The 16062-nt window shown below is 42.8% G+C and overlaps 1 protein-coding gene across 1 annotated transcript in view; it reads right to left on the reverse strand.

The window, feature by feature from the left end:
• The window catches only part of TBCA (tubulin folding cofactor A), a 48389-nt gene that overhangs the window by 2432 nt on the left and 29895 nt on the right, over window positions 1-16062 (reverse strand). Inside the window, exons 2-3 of the mRNA XM_060201076.1 lie at window positions 6645-6750; window positions 1395-1481 (exon numbers count right to left, since the gene is read on the reverse strand). Of these exons, the coding sequence (XP_060057059.1) occupies window positions 1395-1481; window positions 6645-6750 (193 nt within the window). The remainder of the gene's footprint in view (window positions 1-1394; window positions 1482-6644; window positions 6751-16062) is intronic.

The raw sequence follows: 16062 nt of genomic DNA on the forward strand, positions 1-16062 counted from the left end.
AAGAATACTTACGATAATTATCCTGAAAAAGGTCTCATGTTATTTTTGTTATGTAGGGAACAACTAGGAATAGTTTATATTAGCTCAAGACACTGAAACATAGAATGATGTTAATAAAAGAAATGCTAGAATTTACCGAATTATCATCAAACAGAAAACAACTGTCTTATACAGAGTATAGTGACATGTGTGCTCAACCAGTGTGCCACCGCCTGTCTGCCCCGTTTACGGAGCACTGTGGCCTTATCTCTTTCTGATGGCTCTTAGGCTCCTCTGTTAAATGTCGCTGTGTCACAGAGCATCTGTATCAACAAGCGTGGTGTGACAGTGCTTCCTGATTCAAGCCAGTGAGAGCAGAGTTCCTTCTATGCGGAGAGCTTTCACACCCTCTCAAATTGATTTACGTTCATATATGAAACAGTTCCAGATAAGTTTTCTTTTGTTTTTTTATATATATTATTTATTTATCCCCTTTTGTTGCCCTTGTTATTTTATTGTTGTAGTTATTATTGTTGTTGTCGTTGTTGGATAGGACAGAGAGAGATGGAGACAGGAGGGGAGGACAGAGAGGGGGAGAGAAAGACAGACACCCGCAGACCTGCTTCACCGCCTGGGAAGCGACTCCCCTGCAGGTGGGGAGCCGGGGGCTCGAACCGGGAGCCTTACGCCGGTCTGCCGGTCCCTGCGCTCTGCGCCACGTGCGCTCCACCTGCCGCGCTACCGCCCGATTCCCCGAGTTTTCTTTCTTTTAATATTTTTAAATTAATTTATTATGGGATAGAGACAGACAGAAACTGAGAAAGAAGGGGAGAGAGAGAGGGAGAGACACAGAGAAACCCCTGCAGCCCCGCTTCACCACTCATGAAGCTTTCCCCCTGCAGGTGGACCAGGGGCTAGAACCTGGATCCTTGTGCGCTGTAGTGCGTGCGCTTAACCAGGTGCGCCGCCGCCTGGGCCCCCCAGATAAATTTTCTAACTGTCCAAATTTCTCGAATAATCCACTGCTACTCATGTTTAATGTAGTAGTTAACGTATTTATGCATGAAAACTAAATAATTAAAAGTAATGCTGGAAAATAGTCATTGTATGAACGCTTACCATGATAACAAGTTTATGTCTTTTAAAGCTGACTTTAGTACAGAATAAGTAACTTAGACACAGTGCTTTCCCAGAGGCTTAACTTAAAACACAAATTAAACTCAACTACTTAAAAATATACTGGTATTCAGGGCATTGAGCAAAACATACCCCCAACTAGTTTTCAATGTTAAACCTAAGATCTTGGTGTGCCATGATTTAAATAAAAGGAGGGGAAAAAATGGCTTTTCAAATGGCTTTTCTCTGTGTATCTCTCTCACTAGAACAACAAGGGAACACGAGAAGCGTTTACTTACGAGTATCTGCAGAAGGTCGGCGTGCGCGGCTTCCAGCCTGCGCTGGCAGTCTGGAATCATCATCCGGGACTCCTGCAGGATCTCGGCCTAGAGTGAGAAGCTCTGTGAGACACGCCGAGCGGGCAGAGTGTATGTGGCTGGCATTCACCCCACACCCCACGGCATCGGGACTGACTCGGGGAGACCAGGGGCAGATTCTGAATGTGCTAAATGGACTGACGTTTTAATTTCAGTTGTGTTCATTACAAGTTAGAAAGAATGAACACTGCAAAGTAAAATTTACAAAGAGCAGCTTAAGACCTAAATCTTTATTTTTGTAATCGCTTTTTCTAAGTGAAAATTAACTTGCAAAGCTTTACATAGAGCATTTATTTGAAAAGGCTATTTTAAATAAACAATTTCTCCTGCTGTCACCAAGCACCTTTATCGAAAATGGGATCAGCTGGTTACATAAATATCTCCTGCATCTTCTGTGTAATAAAGAAAAACAGTGTTCAGATGATATCACATGGAGATAATTACTGCGTGGAGAAAGTTATTGAGCTATTGATCACGCCGTGTGTGCATTGCAGGAGGCCCTCCCTGAAAGACAGAGGTAAGGGAAAATGGAAAGCAGACACCAGCGGGTTCACATTCTTGCTGCTTATCATGCATAACAAGTTATTACTTGTCTTTGTTCCTCATCTGAGAAGAGAGATGATTCTCCCCATGCAGTTTGAGCCAAATTATGGACCCGGCCCCCCTCTGAATCGGAACTTCTGCTTCTTCCTCTTGAAGACAGAGATACGGCATTTAGTGCGGGTGGGAGTGCTTATCATGAAGGATATTGCGAGACGAGAAAACAAACCTTCATTCAAAGCTGGACTCAGGTATGTGAGGTTATTAAACAGCAGCAGCAGCAGCAGCAGCAAATCAATGACCAGCAAAGCCAGTCACTGAGAGTAAACAGACTGGGCCTCAGGAAGTTTCCTAACAAGCAGCACGCTTTACTTCCCCAGACTGTCCTCAGAAACGCATGCATCTGTGTCCTCAGCAGTCTCTGGATGGTTTCCGGGGGTCCTGGCCGACAGTGCAGCTGCTGCACTGGGTCCGGCCCCTGGTCTCCCCGTGCGCCTCACCCCCAGCCTGGTGAGCATGTGTCGGAGGCACGTGTCTGCCTGCCCCACTGCGTCTGCTCCTGTCCTGTCTCTTCTTTTGCCACCAGGGTTACCCCAGGGGGAGTTCAGTGGCTGTCTGACTCCCCCTCCTCCAGTGGCCATGTTTCTCCTTCTAGACAGGAGGGAGACAGCAGAGGAAAAGCATGTCCGCCCCGTACAGGGGCTCCCACGTGGCGGGCAGGGGTCCCACCTGAGTCCCTCCGCAGGCCATGTGTGCTCTACCTAGGGAGCTGCCTGCCTCCTATCTCTCCCCGCAGGAGAGTCAGCCCCAGAGAAACCTTAGCGATCACAAGAAACAAAAGTTTGGTCAAATACCTTTTGGTTAGATGGAAAAAAAATAATAGGATAAAATAAATTTAAAGGGAAAGTCATGATTTAATGATGACCATACTGTATTCTCATAAAAATGTCAGTAAGTCCCAGTCATTTCCTCAAAGGTTTAACTATAGTTCACACTAAACAAAAGCCGGAATTATCCAGCGCGGAACTGAACTCTATTCACACGTATGGTCTCAGGTATGGAGATCTCCAGCTGAGCCTATGCCAACACCACAGGCTGAAAAATGTCAAACACAGGATGATGTTTGTGAAATCTTCATTTCACAGCCAACCACACTGTGCCTAGACATTTAATCTCTACCATTAACTTATTTCCATGTATTTCGTTTGACCACATGCTAAAAATCAGTGTTAGACACATTTCTCTGGTAAGAATTCATGTGACTTCTCTTAGGGAATTCCTTGAGAACAGCAAGATGAGATGAATATTACAAATAAGGCCCAGCAATAATAAGCCAAAGGGATGTGTATACAAATATGTGCGCATGCATATGTGTGTGTGTGTGTGTGTGTGTGTGTGTGTGTGTACTTTTCTGAAAGCTTTAGTGTTGTCACTTAAATGAACTTTAAATGCTGCTGCTGTTGCCCACGATACCTTCTACTAGCTATTGGTCTATTCCCACAGAGCGAGAATCTTACGTTAGTTTACCAAAATGGACTCTGCAGGGTGAACATTTAGTCTCTCCATACGGCAGGCCCAATCCATTCAATGCACTGTCACGTAGTTGACTATTTATCTGAGGAAGGCCAGGTACAAAGGACAGGAAGACGGGAAGAAAAGGGCTCGAACGTGAAAGCAGATGTATGACAGGGAGTCAGTGGCATCTGGTTTCTGAATGTGTAGAGTTATCACTTAACAAGAGGTAGGAAAAAAAGAAGAAATAGGTTTTTGGCTTTGTTTTCTGGTAGGTTGGGTTGAAGGAGAAGTCAAGATTTTTGTCTTTGGTACCTAAAAAGTATGCCAAGTATGTGGCCAGCTGAATTCATGTATGTGGCGCTGTCAGGCCCAAAGACACACATTTGGGAGTCATTGCACTAGCATGAAGGCTAAGCTGGGGGTGTTTGCTTTGCTTTGGCTTTTTTTTTTCCTCCCATTTTTGTTGTCCTTGTTGTTCTTATCATTGCTGTTGTTGTTGGACAGGACAGAGAGCAATGGCCAGAAGAGGGAAGACAGACACCTGCAGACCTGCTTCACCACCTGTGAAGCTATGACCCCACCCCCGCAAGTGGGGAGCCGGGGGCTCCAACTGGGGTCCTTGTGCTGGTCCTCGCGCTTCAGCCACGTGTGCTTAACCTGCTGCACTACCGCCTGGCCCCTGCTTTAGTGTGTTTAATGCCATGCTTCCGAGTTCCTGAATAGTGTTTGGCAAGTAGCAGATGTTCAATAAACATGCTGAATGAATGAATTAATGAGCAGACAAATGATACTTAAAACTACAGTGGAGTCTGCGGCTAAAGCATCAGGGACTCTTGTGTTATTGTTCTTGTCACCAGGGTTCTTGCTGGGCTCTGCGCTGGCACCGTGGATCCACCACTCCCAGTGCTTCCCCCCACCCCCTGTCCCTGGCTGAGGGGGACTGAGCCGGCAACATCAGGACCTCAGGCACGAGAGTCTGCCTTCATAACCATTGTTATCTCCCCCACTCCCTTTTTCCTTATCATTATTATTCCTTTCTATTTTATTTGATAGGACAGAGAATGAGAGGGGAGGTGGAGGCAGAGACAGAGACAGAGAGAAAATTGCAGACCTTCTTCACTGCTTGTTTAGTGTCCCCCTTGCAGGTAGAGAGAGAGGGCTTGAACTCAGGTCCTTGCACATGGTCACCAGGGGTCACCACCAGCCCTCATAAATATTCTTGAAGGCGTTAGCGCAGCAGGTTAAGCACACGTGGCACAAAGCGCAAGGACCGGCGTAAAGATCCCGGTTTGAGCCCCTGGCTCTCCACCTGCAGGGGAGTCACTTCACAAGCGGTGAAGCAGGGCTGCAGGTGTCTGTCTTTCTCTCCCCCTCTCCATTTCTCTCTGTCCTATCTAACAACAACATCAACTACAACAATAATAACTACAACAACAATAAAAAAAAAACAAGGGCAACAAAAGGGAAAAATAAATATTAAAAAATTTTAAAAATATTCTCAAAGGTCTAAAAATCTCTTTTAACACAGACACACACACACACACACGCACATACATCAATACAAAGAGATGGAGCAGAAGGAGAACAGGGAGGGGAGGAAGCCAGCTCATGACTCAAGAAAGAATAGTGGCAGTGAAGTGAGAGGCGAGCTAGGGGGCTGTTCCCTCCAGCTGCCTCTATGAAGATGCTGCAAGGAGGGGCCGTGCCCAGTGCAGGTGACGCTCTATCAGGCGGAGGTCAGAGAAGTGACCACACCTGACTGATATCCACAGCAAGGACCGGACGTGTGCATGCATGCGTGCGCACAGTGACACCTGTGAGCATGAGTGTTCAGTGAGTTCTCTGACGAGTGCAGACAGACAGACAGAGTGTCAGAGGCACAAGGGTCGCGGGCTCCACGCTAAGAAAGACGCCGGGGAGCTCCAAGGATGAGTGAGAATCCGCAACAAACAAGAATTAGGCAGGAGGAGTAGGGAGAAATCCCAGGTAGACGCAAAATCTCAGTGGTCAAGGAGAAAATGGAAGCCTCGGGGAACTCAGAGGCAGGGCCTAAGGTGCCCGGGGATCAGAGAGTGAAGCTGGACAGACTCTAGGTGCCGAAAGCAGTGTCGTAGGCGCTGAGAGAGCCTGGCACTCGTCATGACACTCGGAAGTTCCCACTGGCAGTGCTCTACACACACAGCCATCACAGCAGTCTCTGGAAATTATTTATGAAGTTAAATGCATTAGCTCATTACTGTGAGGCTAGACATTTTCATATTAGATGCTTGAACGTGGAGAGGCAGTACTGTTTAGTGGCTACATATACAGATAGTTTTATAAAGATCTCTGCATTGTTTTCCTATTATTTTATTTATTTAAGATAATACAGATGGATGGAAAGCAGGACATAGGAAGGGAGAGGGAGGGAGAGAGAGACACACACACACACACACACACACACACACACACACACACACACACACACACAGAGACCTGCAGCTCTGCTTCACTAATCAGAAACTTGCCCAGTGATTGTGGGAACTTGGGGCTTGAACCCAGGTCCTTGTGCACTATAATGTGTGTGTTCAACCAGTTGTGTCTCCACCCAGGCCCGGAGAATGCCGATTCTTAAGTTACAACGCTGGTGTTCAAATCTTAATTTGTGTGCCCTATAGTCACTTATTTAGCCTGTCCTTTGGTTTCCCCACCTGTATCTTTTAATTTCTTAATTTGTGTTGCCACCAGGATTACTGCGGGCTCGGTTCCTGGTGGCTTGTTGCTCTTTTCCATCCAGCTTGAGAGGACAGAGAGAAACCGAAGGGGAATGGGAGACAGCGCAGGAGAGAGAGAGAGAGAGGGAGAGAGAGAGAGAGGGAGACATCTGCAGACCTGCTTCGGTGCTTGTATAGCTTCCCCCAGCCCCAGAAAGCGGGGACTAAGGGCTTGAACCTGAGTCTTTGCACATGGTAGCGTGTGTGCTCAACCAGGTGCACCACTGGCCAGCCCCAGTCACCTTGTCTCTAAATGGGGTTTGACAGGACAGAAGCAAACGGCAGCGCCACATCGGAGCACGGCTGCCAACGCAAAGTACACGCCGTTCCCTAAATGCCGTTTGATAAATGCGATGAAACTCACCTGCTTTTTAATGGCATAATTTTCGCTGTCTTCAGCTTTCATTTTCTCAATTTTTTCTTCTTGTTGTTTTGCTTCATTTTCGTACATCACTTTTTCTTTGACCAATCTATAAATAAACCAATTTCAAAAATTACTTTTTCCGTTTGGACAAATGATGACAAGAAGCAAACTATATACAGAACACCCTTAAAATACAGGGGTATACACACTAGAGAAGAACTAAGGAGACAAGTGAGGTGGTGGCGGGCTCAACTGAGGGCACTTACTGCTGTGCACCAGGATGTGAGTTCAAGCCCTGGTCCCCACCTGTAGGGGAAGAACTTCATGAGTGGTAAAGCAGGGCTGCAGGTTAGCTGTCTTTCTCTCCCTCTACCCCCTTCTCAATTTCTCAGTGTTGTACATAAAGGGAGGGAGGAGGAAAAATGGCACACAGACACGGAACCCCCCAGCTATAACCCTGGTTTGGAGGGAAAAACAAAAAAATAAATAAAAGAAGTGAAAACACTCTTCAGTTATACATACAAGTCTGATTTTCATTTTCTTAAATTCTGTCTAGAACAAGTTACCAGAACATGAAATTTTAGATTTTTAAATTAAGAACATGTCCTGTTGCAATAACCATATTATTTACAATGCAGAAATATCAAAATCATTATGCATGAGCATTTCTATCTTTCTCAGTGACTGATATATGTATTCCGAACTTTTATATGGGCACTTGAAACAACTAAGTGTTTAGCTTGCTGGGAAAAAAAAAAAAAATCAGTATATAACATACCAACCAAATCCATCTTTAGATTTTATTTTTCATTTGATAGAGGGTGAGACAGAGTCAGAGTCAGAGGAGAGACACCTGTGGCCCTGCTCCACTGTGAGTAAAGCTTGTCCCTGTGGAGATGGGCACCAGGCCTTGAATGCCAGCTTTCAATGCCACCTGGAAACCAAACCCAAGAAATTCCCAGAAAGGGTAAATCATTTCAACAGCAAAAGTGTCCTCAGAAGTATTTACTAAATATAGATAGAAAGTTAAAGAGGGGAGTCGGGCGGCACAGCGGGTTAAGCGCACGTGGCGCAAAGCACAAGTACCGGCGTAAGGATCCCGGTTCGAGCCCCCGGCTCCCCACCTGCAGGGGAGTCGCTTCACAGGCGGTGAAGCAGGTCTGCAGGTGTCTGTCTTTCTCCTCTTCTGTCTTTCCCTCCTCTCTCCATTTCTCTCTACCCTATCCAACAACAACAGCTATAACAACAATAACAAGGGCAACATAACTGGGAAAAACAGCCTCCAGGAGCAGTGGATCCATAGTGCAGGCACCAAGCCCCAGCAATAACCCTGGAGACAAATAAACAAATAAATAAAATAAAAAAAGAACTAATACTAAACCCCTATCTGTGACCTCGGGAGAACCACTGCAGTTTCCAGTGAAGGGACTGGGGACACAGAGCTCTGGTGGTGGGAAAGGTGTGGAATTATACTCCTGTGACCTTGTAACAGTCAGGTAACAACCTTACAATCAGTGTTAAATCAAAGAAGGGAAAGACTACTGATGATAACTATGTCTTGTTGGATTAATCCTTGGCTGTAATATTTTTCTATGGGAATGGTCTTCTGACACACAGCAAGCACTGTGTTGTGAACCTGAGACTCCTTGCTGCAGTCCTCCACTTGGTCTGGGCTTGTCTTTAGGCCAGCTTTGGGTTTCTTACAAGCATAAAGTAGCTGGGTCCTTTTTTTTTTTTCTAAATCTTTGGATTAATGAGTTTGGGCCACTCATCTGTGGGATAACACAGATGAGAAACACTGAGGCTTATTGGCTGCCATCCTGCCTTTGTTTTCTAGTTACTTCCAGCGTCTCTGGCAGAGACTTGTGTGGGTGGCTCTCCACCGTGTTTCTCTCTATTTCTTCTTTCTTCCTCTTCTTCTCGACCTTTGAGTCTCGGCTCCATGTTTTCCTGTGGTCTCCATGAGGGTCGTGTGCAGCTTACTTTATCTAAATCTACTCTGGACTCTCACATTGAACTATCATCTGTATTCTTGCCATAACTTGACAAGTAAAGTACAAGTTCCTGGGTGGTCAAGCCTAAGTTTGAGAAAAATCTCTCTTACATTAAGGGAAAACTCTCCAAAGCCATGAGAATTAATTAGTCTGTATCTATTTATTTATTTTTGCATTTATTTATTTATTTTTGCCTCCAGGGTTGTTCGGGCTTGGTGCCTGTATTACAAACCCACTGTTCCTGGAGGCCATTTTTTCCCCTTTTGTTGCCCTTGTTGTTTTATCGTTGTTGTGATTATTATTATTGTTTTCATGGATGTTGTTGGATAGAAAAGAGAAATGGAGAGAGGAGGAGAAGACAGAGAGGGGAAGAGAAAGATAAGACACCTGCAGATCCATTTCACCTCCTGTGAAGTGACCCCCCAACAGGTGGGGAGCTGGGGGCTCGAACCAGGATCCTTAAGCCAGTCCTTGAGCTTTGTACCACCTGCACTTAACCCGCTGCACTACCGCCCAACTCCCTGAGTCTATCTTTTTTATACTAAGGTCTCTAAATTATTTATTTCTTTTAAACTTCTGTACTGTTTAAAATTTTATGAACAGTATGGTTGAATGTACTATATACAACTTTGTGGAAAGTTTACAGATTTCCACCCTTGTAAATCCTGTATTGAGGGCTAACTGTTCTCAAGAACTCCAAGGGAGGGGGTGCTCTTTACATTAAATAAATTTGACATTAAACAAGGTTAAATTGATTCCCATAATATAAGACTTGGCATATATTTAAGTATATAGTAAATACTTCTAAAACTTTATTAGTGATTTGATACTGATTTACAAAATTATAAGATAATGGGTCTTAATTCCACACCTTTCCCACCACCAGAGCTCTGTGTCCCCATTTTCTCCATGGGAAACTGCACTGGTTCCCCAAGATCACAGAGACAGCTTGACTATTATCTCTTTAGGTTTCTTTCTTTTTAATTTTTTAAAAATATTTATTTTTTTTTCCCTTTTGTTGCCCTTGTTGTTTTATTGTTGTGATTATTGTTTTTACTGATAGTCATCGTTGTAGGATAGGACAGAGAGAAATGGACAGAGGAGGAGAAGACAGAGGGGAGAGAGAAAGACAGACACCTGCAGACCTGCTTCACCTCCTGTGAAGCGACTCCCCTGCAGGTGGGGATCCAGGGGCTCAAACCGGGATCCTTATACCCAGATCCGTGTGCTTCATGCCACGTGCACTTAACCCACTGAGTTACCACCCAACTCCCAAAATTTCTACTTTCTTCATTTGTTCCAAAGTTAAATCACTCCATGGTGCAAAATCTGAACAGCACAAAAGGATCCAAAATTAAAAGCAAACCACCACCCACACACCCAGCCCCACTGTCACTGATTTTTCGCGCATTTTAAGTAAATGGAATTAGATGCTTAACTGGGTGGTATCTGTCATCTTACTGTCTGCCAGTACCCATCAATTAATCTACTGAAGTGGAGACGGTTCTGTTCAAACAGAATATAAACTTTAATTAATTTTAACAAAACAAGATATATCTTACAAATGATGTACATAAAATACAAAATCAGTATCACTTTGTTCTTTTAAACAGTGTGAATCTTAGGCACTAACAAGCTAATATATTTTAGGAAATAATTATTCAAAAGACACAAATGTAAGACTGATTCTTTCACTGACCCTCTAATACGTCCCTTAAAGGTTGTGAAATATCCCTGAGATTAAAAAGTGAACACTCTCAGGCAGAAGTTGAAAAACAAGATCAGAAAAGAAAACACAAGTAGAACCTGAACTGGAGTTGGTGTATTGCACCAAAGTAAAAGACTCTGGGGTGGGTGGGTGGGGAGAATACAGGTCCATGAAGGATGACAGAGGACCTAGTGGGGGTTGTATTGTTATGTGGGAAACCGGGGAATGTTATGCATGTGCAAACTATTGTATTTACTTTCAAATGTAAGACATTACTTCCCCAATAAAGAAATAAAAAAAAGTGAACACTGATGAAAAAAGCCTAAGGATACTACTGTGAACAGCTTCTCCTGGAGTCCCGACGAGAAAGCAAAAGCACTTAAAGGCCACAACTACTGCATCTCCACACAAAGCACTCCAGCGTCTCAACCACAAATGTCTCTATACATTTGACTTGCTTCTGTTTCCCAAGATGCACTTATTTATTAGAGAGGAAGAGGAAGACGAGAAGGAGGAGGGAGAGACAGAGAGATGGAGAGGCAGAGAGACAGAGAGAGAGAACACCAGAACATCACTTGTGGCATATGCAATGCTGGAGATGGAACTGAGGACCCCATGCCTGACCCCGGGTAATCCATCCACTGTCCCATCTCCCAGGTCACATAACATTTTCTCCTCTGTGCAGAACCTTCTCTGTCTTTATACTCTCTCTACTTAAACACCCAACGAGCAAATCCCTTAAGAATTGTATCAAGTAGGCCAGTCCTTTGAGCAGGTGACAGGAGTGAAGTTGCCCACAAACTCAACATGAGTAAAAACTGGGAAGCAGCTCCACTAAAGCATTAACTGTATTCAAAGTAGCAGAGGAGCTACCCATGGAAAGTAAATAGCACACACTGGGGAACTGCGTCCGTGACGTCGTCACTCGACGCTTACTCTATTATTATTGCCACCAGGGTACTGCTGGCGCTTGGTGCCTGCAAGATGACTCCATCACTCCCAGTTGCCTTTTTGCTTTACTCCCCATCCCTTTCTTTGACTTGATAGAAACAGAGAGAAATAGGAGGAGGGAGAGACATGCAGAGAGACCTATAGCACTGCTCCACTGGCCCACTGGTCATGAAGCTCCCCCTCGCTACCTCTACAGGTGAAGACCAGAGCTTGAACCTGGGTCCCTGCAGCACAGTAACCTATGCACTCTACTGGGTACACCACCACCTGGTGCTAATACCTCTCTCTCTAAATGTCACATATAACCTAGAAGCAGAGGGGATCTCAGGAAGCATCTAGATAAGGACCTTGACAAACTGGAGGATTAGTTGAGTTCTATTTTATAAAGTAATTCAGATTCCCTCAAACATTCAGATAGTCATCCCACTTCTCAAAGAGAATATGCCAATGTCAAGGTCTCTCGAGGCAAGGAGATAAGCGGTGTCAGGCACAGGAACCCAAACCCGAGGCAGCCTCAGGTTGGCGCTGGATGGCCAGACTGGTACTCAGTGGCACACTCATTGCTCTCACTCTACCCTAAAATTTATAAAATATACTAGGATATCTAAATTATCCAACTCAATCTGATGTTTTTTTTTTTTTTTTTTTTTTTTTTTACTGTAAGTAATTATTCTTTGTGATCTTTTAACGTTACTTGTAAGAAAATGTGGGAGCCAGATTTGGGATATTTTTTTTTTTAGTGTTAGAGCTCTTGGATTCAGAGAAGTACTTACAGTTTTAAGGTAATTTTGGCATTATCCAAAGGTACTTTAATGAATAGTGTGTTTATTTTGTTGTCCTAAGATGTTTGTATATTAGTTCAAAATGTTTCAAGAAACATGTAGAGATCTCTTCTGTGAGAGTTTTGCAGACATTGTCACAGGGAAATAAGGAATTGTGCCCACAACTGTGCTGTGAGCAATTACCCTACCCCACAAAAAAGACAAGGTGGGAATAAAGTCTTCTATTTTCCTTACTAATACTGAGGTTACTAAATATTTCATTACTTAAATGCTCCAGCCTGCTGTGCAAGAGAATAACAAAATAAACACCTTGAATCACAGTGAGGTGAGAAATTCTACAACTGTACTGTAAATAATTAACTTCCAAATGATAAATACACACAAAACTTTCAACATACTACTTTTACAATACTCTTATTCAACAGATTATACAGAAGTTTGTTGGTCTGCTTCTAAGACCCCTTCTGTTTCATTGGTTTAATCCCCGCTGCTTAACACTGTATTCTATTTACATAACCACTGTTAACTAAGCACCGCCCTGCCTCCAGGGCACTGGTTTCATCCTCACTGTTTTGCACGCTTTCTCCTTCTCCCCACCCCCTATCCTACGCGCATCCTCTTCGGACCTGACTCTTCCGCCTCAGGATGTATAAGGACAAGACTGTAGTTAAAGATAGCTTAGACTGCGCTGCGTTCCACATGAATAAAGACTGAACTGCGTACTGCTCAGCCATGAGTCCCTGGTCGTCTCTCTCTCCCACCCGTGAAGCTAGCCTGACAGAAATGGAACATTATTTTAATGGAAAATAAAGAATAACAAAATAGTTGTTAGCATTTGCCATCAGAAAATGCAAGAGATGGCTATAATTTTCACAATATATTCTTATATACAGTAATTTGGTGCATGTTAAAGGGCTTAGTCCCAATGTGTATTTATTCTGTACTTTATAACAAAGAAAACATTTTCAAAAAACCAAGTCAATTTTCTAAGTCTTAACCACTTAAATATTATTTCAAAATATCTGGAAATAATGGTATTACCTGTTTTAGAATTACATTTGACCCAATGTTAACAGCTAAAAACCTGACTTGAAACTTCACTTGACTAAAGTGATTTTAATTATTTCTAAGGCTAGATTGGTGATTTCCAAATACTGTGACTGTCTCAATAATCTTTCTCTTGTGTCATACTAGGTATTGTTTGTAATTCAGAAAAACTGTATTTCTCTAATATCCTACTACCTTTTAATTTTCAGAGTAAAACAAATTTATAGCTTAACTGTCAGTACACAGTATTAAAAATTTTTAATTTTGTGGTCCGGGAGGTGGTGCAGTGGATAAAGCATTGGATTTTCAACCATGAGATCCTGAGTTCAATCCCCGGTAGCACATGTACCAGAGTAATGTCTGATTCTTTCTCTCCTCCTATCTCTCTCATGAATAAATAAATAATTAAAATTTTTTTTTAAATTTTATGTTTTCACAACTGAAGGCAATGTCTTACAACATTCTATTTTAGCAATAGCTTCACAAGAGCCATAATGCCTACATCTCTTGCTCCAGAGCAATACGCCAGAGTAAGTAAATTAAAAACATAGACGGTCTCTAATTTTATCTCAAAAATAGAAGAATGTGCATGTAATGTATCTTATGTCATTTGAAGAACACCCCAAGTTTTTGCAAATTGTTCCTACAAACCTCCTGTACTAGTCCACTGAGTTACTCGATAGAATCTTTTGGGGTCACATTCTGTGGCTAGACTACTATAATATCCTGTCAGGAAATTGTGAGGACGTGGTTGAGCTTGGCAAGGCTTGACTTGAGGGGACATCCATCCTCTCATCTTATGAGACTCCCTGCCTCACAAAGCACCCTGTATTCCTGATACTATGGCCTGCTCCCTTATTATCTACATAATCTTTGTTTTGCCTGAAAGATCTCCACCGATTCCATTCCTTTAATCTATCTTCTTTCTACCCTCAAGACCCTCCCTGCCTGCAGGGTATTATTAATCCTACCAGTTAAAACTCTCCCAACAGTTGCTAAGGAAGTTCCTACTTTTCCCAGCCCCTTTGCCTTTCTCCACCCCTTTCCAAACCATGTCAAGCCATTTCTGTTTCCGACTTGCCACTTCTGAGTTGACCTTTAAAAGCCTGGGCTCCCTGATCAATAAAGGATTGAACTGCCTCGCCACCACACGCTCTGTTCCTGAATCATCTCCCTCGTGTTGCTGAGTGAGTGGCAGCCCTGGCTGGCTCCGGTCACGTTCTCTCCAACCCAGAGCGTACGTGCCCGGGAAGAGGCACCCCCACGTTAGCCGGCAATATCCTCTAACCAACCTACCAAAAACAGGAGTACTAACTACCCAACTGGGGTGAGAAAGACAGAGAAGCTGGATCACAGCAGCTGACCCAACCGGTATACATCTAGAAAGGAGACACTGTCCTTGACAGAACATGTAAATATGAGCAAACTGCCTCTTTACACATGCGCTAATCAAAGTGGACTTCTGCTCCCAGGGCTGTAGCTAGGAAAGGACCACAACAACTCTACAAGCAGATAAATCCTGGGAAATACTGCGTATTCTATTCCCCTCCTAATGATCCACACAAGGAAAACTTTTGCGTGATTTTAAAATAAGAAAACATGTTAAAACTTTAACTTGATTTTCCTCAATTTTATTTGAGCACATAATACTTCACAATCAGACTGTAAGAAGTCCAACTTGGAATCCAAACTTAGAGGCATATACTATTCAAAAGTATGACTATAGTATTTGACAAATTTCTATTTCTAAATTGCTAGTCTATTTTTACTCTATTAAAACATAAAAGCCTACTCAAACACCCAGTTTATAGAAACCAGTGAAATACCATATTTTCTATTTAAATAATGTATTAAAAAATAAATCTTAATAGGGCAGAAATAAATCACTTAAGTTATAATAGTATGCATCTGTATATGTTAGTATGATTATTAAATGATAAACTTTTTAACGATCTGACATTTAAAAACTGCTTAATTCACTTGTAGCTAAAGTCACGTCTTAGTACAAAGGAGGGCTAGTCATATCATCCTATGATATTTTCAAACAAAATATTCACCTTGAAATATTATATAGTAACACCAGTATATCTGACATGTGTTTTTATGTCTCATTCAGTATTTCCAAACATAAATGTATCTCCTATGTTTAGATATGGTATCTGCAAGGTAATAAATATTAAACTTTAGGCTATAAATTTTATATGGGAACTCACTGTATCTTTCTTAAAAGGTGATTTTAAAGTTAAGATGGCTTCACAGAAAATATCAAATAAGCAATTTTAAAACTGCTGCCTTAAATTTGAGTTTATATATTGAGTCAAGCTAATATATGACATGATCCTCTATGATCTCTAAGCACTCATCCAAAAATATCCTTGAGTTTAAGCTCCTAAAATAGCACAAATGTCATGGGCCACCGATAAGGAACATCTTTTATGTCAGAGCAACTAGTAAGTAGCCTCAACATTGTGCAGAAATAAACTTTCAACTTCCTAACCATGATCTGACTGATGAGACTCACTTCTTCATTCCTACCTGTAAACCATGTAAGAGAAAACTGAGCACGAACAAACAAAAACCCTCATGTTATATGCGGAATGAGGCTCTCTAGGCACTTAAACCACTCATTTACCTGCCATGCTCTAGTGTGGAAATTAACGTAAGTCACATAAAAACACTGTGGTGATAGATAACTGCACATCTTAGAATTCTGAAGACACCTGAACTCCACAAGCTAGACAATGGCACTCACATCTGAGTGCAGACCACACTTACTGCAGCATGCATGAGAGTAAAGTCTCAGGCACTTCTTTGCGACAACCGTGATGCGGAGAGGAGAGGCGGTACCTGTGTCAGCAGCTGCACTGCCAACCGCTAGGTCCCACCCCACAGAGGAGGACAAGTCGAAACACATTCTAAACCATTTCTGATGCTTC

This window comes from Erinaceus europaeus, chromosome 11 (assembly GCF_950295315.1).
Source record: "Erinaceus europaeus chromosome 11, mEriEur2.1, whole genome shotgun sequence".
Taxonomy (NCBI): domain Eukaryota; kingdom Metazoa; phylum Chordata; class Mammalia; order Eulipotyphla; family Erinaceidae; genus Erinaceus; species Erinaceus europaeus.